This window comes from Polyergus mexicanus, unplaced genomic scaffold (assembly GCF_030449975.1).
Source record: "Polyergus mexicanus isolate NDT 795.1 unplaced genomic scaffold, iyPolMexi1.0 SCAF_24, whole genome shotgun sequence".
Classification (NCBI taxonomy): domain Eukaryota; kingdom Metazoa; phylum Arthropoda; class Insecta; order Hymenoptera; family Formicidae; genus Polyergus; species Polyergus mexicanus.
In genome coordinates this window covers 710,950-717,159 of record NW_027223344.1, presented here as the reverse complement: position 1 = coordinate 717,159, position 6,210 = coordinate 710,950, and the positions used below count along the sequence as shown (strand labels likewise).

Below are 6,210 nucleotides of genomic sequence, written 5' to 3'. Positions count from 1 at the left end.
TACCAGCTACGGAAGCTCTGCCAGGTATCTATTTGAAGTTTGACTCCCACTGCGTCTGAGGAATTTGAATAAGATACAATTGTATCCTTAAGAAACAAAGAATTCATTTGTTATTACAGCGCATTTGATGAATGAAAACTCTTGTGTGAAGAAATGTATTCATCGTTCGCCGGATTATTTTGTGCGGCTATTGAACGTCAGTGAAGGATTCTTTTAGGAGCTACAGGAAATACAACAATAAACTTAACATTCTTCCTAAAAGCATATATTATTTTCTGCAATAAGTCCGGCAGTAGTTGTAATTAACTAAAAATTAATTAAGTAATAATGTTATTTTAGTGAGGGTGCCAATCGCTCTTTACATTATCTCGTATTTTAATTTTTTTATTTTAACAAGTAGACATTCTCTATTTAACTAATACTGTATTACTGAGAAACAGGAAGTTTCTACTTTATCGTTTATCTATTATAATATTGCTGAAAAATATCCTTAAAATTTACATCGGACAATAGATATATTTTTTCTGACAATATATTGTACATTACGATATACATTTTTAATGTATATTGTACATTCCGTTCCCCGAGATTTTTCGATGATTTGTATTTTGCAAGATCGTTTCAACGTCACGGTGCCTTTGCGTTATTATCGAGCGATGTCGCCGGAGGACGAGTGGCAACCTCGACAAATCTTTTCTGCCCATCGAGTGCGCGGCAGTTCGTAATGGCAAACACGCTGCAGGCCTGCCTTGGGCTTCTCGCGAAAACTGTCGGCCGTTGTCGTCGGCGACGTTGCAAGCCGCTGATGACACTCTGCCGGCACTTGAGAGCGGGCCGCTGTGTTGCGGTGCTTAGTTTTCTCGAAGAGGGTCGGACCCTTGTCGCGGTCGCCGCCGATCGTCGTCGACGACAACGACGATGATTACGACGTTCTCTCTTCGGCAATTACAGCTCAAGTGGCACCGTAAGAGACAGGTGGTAAGCTGCATCGGATCGTCCGCGCCATCTTTAACTTCCATCTCTTCTCCTTTTATTTCTTTTTCTTTCGTTGTTATATCTCTCGTAAATTTATGACAGGATATATATTTCAGTATTTATTCCCTTCGGGAGATAACCACTCGGCTCTTGATGGCCCGCTTTAAGTCATCTTTCTCCTTAATTAATTATTTTCTAGCTTACCGGTATTATATGGGGAAAATTTACCGCTCCGTGATTAATCTATTCGATTACTTAAATATTATATCATATAGTATTGTATAGAGCGCTTACTCTAACTTTCTGAATTACCTTCTTATAATAGATGCATAGACACTCAAGAATTTGCTAATGAAATTTTTTGGGAGCAGCTTTTTGATCATATATTTTAACTTTAAATAAATATTATCATTTGTATTTTATCGTATATATTATTGTCATATTGTATATATTATTGTATTTTATTGTCATTTTATTATTATCAAATGTGATAAGAATTTTTTTTCTAAATACGTCTCTAAATTTCAAATATCTGTAATAAACTTTCTATGATCGTACATTAAATTAGCAGTCGATAAATGTACGATCCACGAATTCTATATACAATGTGTAACATCAGAGAGATCAGTACTATAATAAATCGTAATAATGTTGATACGCGATACGATCAATAAAATGGAATCTACATGGAATGTCTCTTTGTTGAGAGACATTTTCAACGGCGACACTTTATCGAACGATAAACGTATTACATGATTCGCCTGGATACGGGTGGTTTGTAACGGACGGTAAGGAAACTCGATGCGAGATCCTCGTCGTCAAGGGTTGCGGATAATCGACTTAACGACGAGGCTTAACGACTTGGCGGTAACGGTTTCGCCGGATCTCCTCTCGTCGTCGCCGGGCATTACGATCCGCGAGAATTCTAAACACGAGCCCGTCCACACTGCGACTGAGCGATGGCGGGACTGTGGGGCTCTATAATGCACGGTACGACACCATCATATGTGTCATGGGGGAATCGATCCGATCCGGTTGTAAGCCGACCTAACCATAAGTTCGCCGCGAATCGAGCGTCACGCTCGTCGAACAAGAGTACCCTCGGCTCTATGCACGCAGGAAACCCGAATAAAATACCGGGGTCTCGATCCGCGGTGCTTAAAGGCTGGATTCTGTTGGCACCTCGCTTCGCAGAGACATCCTTTCGCGAACGAAGGTATCTCGATTCCTCCAAGTCTGAGGTCGTCGGTCTCGTTATTGAAGATAGCCATAATGTTAAATTGTTCCTTTGAAAATACACTGACGGATTGTGATGAATCTTTTATTTATGTGTGCTTAGAGTTATTTGATCATGGGATAATTTTTATTTTTACAAAATTTAATACAGGAGATATAAAATGTCTTTGTTCTCCTATATTAATCTCTTTTCTCTATCTTTCCTCTATCCATCGGTTGCGTTTCAGCCTCACGGAGACGCGCAGGAGTTGTCTGTTCGTTTAACGTCTTCGATACGGCGCTTACCGGACCGGCTGGCATGATATGCAAGAATTCTTTAGGAAGCGAGGATAGATGGCGATCGGTGCTCCGATGGAGCTGCCGACTCGTCCTGATTGAAATAGGACTCGTGGCCGCTCGGCGCATCCTTAAATGTTGGCGCGCGTATCGAATCGCGCGGAAGCGGGGCGTGACTTGCGGATTCTCTCGTTTCGTTGCTTCTACGAAATCGGATCGATTTAATTACAATCACAAGTTTGCTTAATCACAAGTTGTTCGGCTTGTCCGACGCGCGATTTTAATGAGCACTTGCGAGATATCCGGGTTCAACGCCGCTGCGAGCGATACTTTTTCTCCCTATGTACGCGCGGTGCAAATAACTAAGGTTTTGCCAATCGTGATTATCGGCTGTCGCGCAAAACGCCAAAAAGAATCGCGCTTGGAATTGCCAGGAAGAAAGCGGTCTTCTTGCTTCACCTCGCGGTTATAACGTGTCGTTATGTCGATATTTAGTTGTCCGATTTATCGCGACACTTTGCGCGAACGAGTCATACATATTGTAATACCATAATGTTTTTGATGTACATAATATATTTTTTTATATTATTTTCAATTTCTTAAATGCAGTTATTATTTGCTGTTCTCGTTTGAGTGTAATGTATGAGAAGCATTTCTCTAATAAAATTTATTTTCTTTTTTATTTTTACGGATCGTGACAACCTGGCGAACGGCTCGGAGCGAGACTCCCCCTGGAGTTGTGGGGGTGGCAGCGGCGGTGGCCGCAGACCCCTCACCTCTATTATCGAACGCCTACGTACGTCCAAGAGAAGACTTCGCAATGGTAAGTTGCGCATATCCAGTATGTGTATCATAGTCTCCCGAGACACATTCCTTTTCCGTATATTGCGTTATAAGCAGCAAGAATTTAATGAAGAGTTTTTTCGCCTCTCTCATTCGCCTCGTTTGTCTGAGGAAGGAGTGCGTAAAAGCACTTTTCTGGCACAACGAAATGCCTACAGAACTTATTGCCAAGGCAGCGTGTGGTGTATCTCTGCGCACTTCTAGGCTGCCTACTCAATGGGCAGATCGTTAGATAGAATCAGAGCCCCGGACCGGCCCTATAAATGGGATTATTGTTACAGAGGCCGGAGAGAGAGAGAGCCACTCGATCGCGGCTTTTGTACGTATACGGCGGCTCCGTCGCGCGGGGATTGCCCTCATAAATATATTCAAGACCCATTATACGAGCCTAAGGACATTGATAACGTAATAATGAGAGCATGAGCTAATGAGACGCGCGCTGAAAATTCATCCGGTAATCGCGATTGACGTCGGAGCGACCTTCCTTCGCGTCAAGCTCTCTTAATACCACCTGTTTTGGTCCATCTCTTCGTTATGGTGCCTCGTAAATGTTCAAATCAAGAAGAAAGATATTTACTTATTTTTAATATTAGATAATACAATCTAATTAGCTAATGCTCCATAAAAATATAGATATATTTATGTATCTTCTAAGATATATTATTTCCCTTTCGCTTCTGACATTTTGCCATTTCCATAATTAGTACGCAACATTCATAATTAGCAAAATTATCGTCATTATATTTTATCTCTTTTAATATGATTGACGTAAATCCTTTCGCTGCTTTCTCCATAAAAGTTTTTACGTCACATTATATATATTTTATTATGGCATACGCCTATGTTCCATCTTTTTTCTTGAATTTTTAAAACCGCCGCTATTGATTTATTCGTTCGCATAAATAACAATAACGTTTCGCCGTTATCGTGAACTATCACCTATATTTCCGTCTCGTTCCTAGTGACATTTCGCGAGCGCTGCGTATTATTTTATTATTAATAGCGCGATGATATTATTTTTAATTATCCCCAATAATAATCATTGGCGATAATTAAAAATAATATCATCGCTTATTATTATTATTGTCATTATTACCACTGCATCGAAACGTTCGCTTATAATTGTACTTTATCTCCCCTATGGAGAGATAAAATCTCCTTTCAAGGGTCATAATAAACTCTCGAAACGCCGCCGTTCGCGATGCCCGGATTCTTGTATGTCCGACCACAGGATGTAAGTGCTACCCATAATATTAAAAAAAAAAAAAAAAAAAAAAATATATATATATATATATATATCTTTTTAAATCATAGTGCTACCATAATGTTCTAAAAGGAAGTCCCTCCCTCCTCATCCCCATCTTTGACCGACTCCCTTTCGTCGTCTGTCCCATCGTATGCTTCCACCCAGGATACGGACGAGTGTCGCGATGTGGAAAAGACCGCCGCCGCCGCCGCCACGAAGGAGACACTCGTTTCACTCGAAAGAATCGACGCGCACGCATAAGCGGTTGGTATATACGTCCCGCTTATGCACATCCGTGCCTCTAATTACCCGGGATGAAGACATCACGGAGAGTCGCCAGAGTCGGTTCTCTCAAAGTCCGCTCGTCTGCTCACTCTCAAGCGACGCGCTGTCATATACTCGAGTAAAATTGACTCAAAATAATAACTCCTGTTGAAAACATTTTCGGCTGATGCATGCATATATGCCGCGATAATATTCTATGGGGGCGGCTAACCATAAGAAACACGCTCGTACATAAGCAGATTATCGACAAGAGCGCAATTTGCGCATTGTTCCCGTGTTGTGCCGATATGCAAATGGCATCGTTAGAACGACGTCATTGTATCTCACTCGTATCACCGGCTTATTAACTTTGGCGTTTATGACCCCGTGAACCGCGTCGATCCGAAGCCGAGATCGCGTTTTATCGTCTGTTTTATAGCGGCGCGCGCTACCAAGAGCGGAATTAAAATGACACAAATAGTGTCGCTCGCGGAAAAACATCCGTTATTTGTATCCGCCATCGGCCAATGTCCACTACAATGTGCCTGGTCGCGGTAATTTATTCGAGATCGTGAAAATTTTATTACTCCATCGCATCGAATCGCGGCCTGTTTAATCGCCCGCGCGGGCGCGCGCGCGTGTTGATCGGCACTACGCGCGAGCGAACGCGGCTGTATAAATGATCGCGGATATCAGGTGAATGGAATGATTAATATTCCGCATCCTGTTATCTGCTTTAAGAGTCCCGCTTCGTACTCGAGAAAATTGCGACGCACAAAGGCGCGCCCGCAACGAGCTGTTCGCGGATAACAATCGCGCGGCCTCCGCGTTGTATACGAGGACGCTGGAAAATGTAAGCGTAATATGTAAATGAGAGAGTCGTATCGCTTCAAATGGTACTCGAGGTGTCAGTCGTGTCTCTCCTAGCGTCGTTTCTTTCAGCGTGTATATCGATAATATCGATGGTCGCGATCAAGCATGATCGATATTTGCATTTGTGGGAGTAACACGATAACGAGTAAATTTACTATCCGGAAGTGGATATCTCCTCGCAATTTTTCACAGAGATTATATACAACGTGTCACATTTTGACAATTAAAACAATGTAAAACGTGCATACAAAATTTTGCAATTAAATTTTTCTTTTAATTTATGCTTTGTTTTGCACATTGATGTCTCTCTGTGATCAAAAGATGAATAATGATGTTAATAATAGATATTAAATTTGGTTAAGTCTATAACGTTATCAGAAAATTATGGTCAGGATGCGCTTGACATCTCTGGAAACTCGGTGCCAACCGATCTAGTATTGCCTCGAGCTACCAAATTCCGCGAGAATAAAGATGTGGGTTACATCGGGCGTCTCGTG

The 6,210-nt window shown here is 41.7% G+C and overlaps 1 protein-coding gene across 5 annotated transcripts in view; it reads left to right on the top strand.

Moving 5' to 3' along the window:
* The first annotated feature begins 3,124 nt into the window (after window positions 1–3,124).
* Window positions 3,125–6,210, top strand: part of LOC138942823 (nascent polypeptide-associated complex subunit alpha, muscle-specific form) — a 223,249-nt gene continuing 220,163 nt past the window's right edge. For 4 of the 5 annotated variants that reach the window (XM_070313290.1, XM_070313289.1, XM_070313297.1 and 1 more), the window contains exon 1: window positions 3,125–3,310. In XM_070313290.1, coding sequence (XP_070169391.1) covers window positions 3,130–3,310 — 181 coding nt within the window. In that variant the 5' untranslated portion in view covers window positions 3,125–3,129. The remainder of the gene's footprint in view (window positions 3,311–6,210) is intronic. The other variant, XM_070313296.1, reaches the window with a different exon arrangement.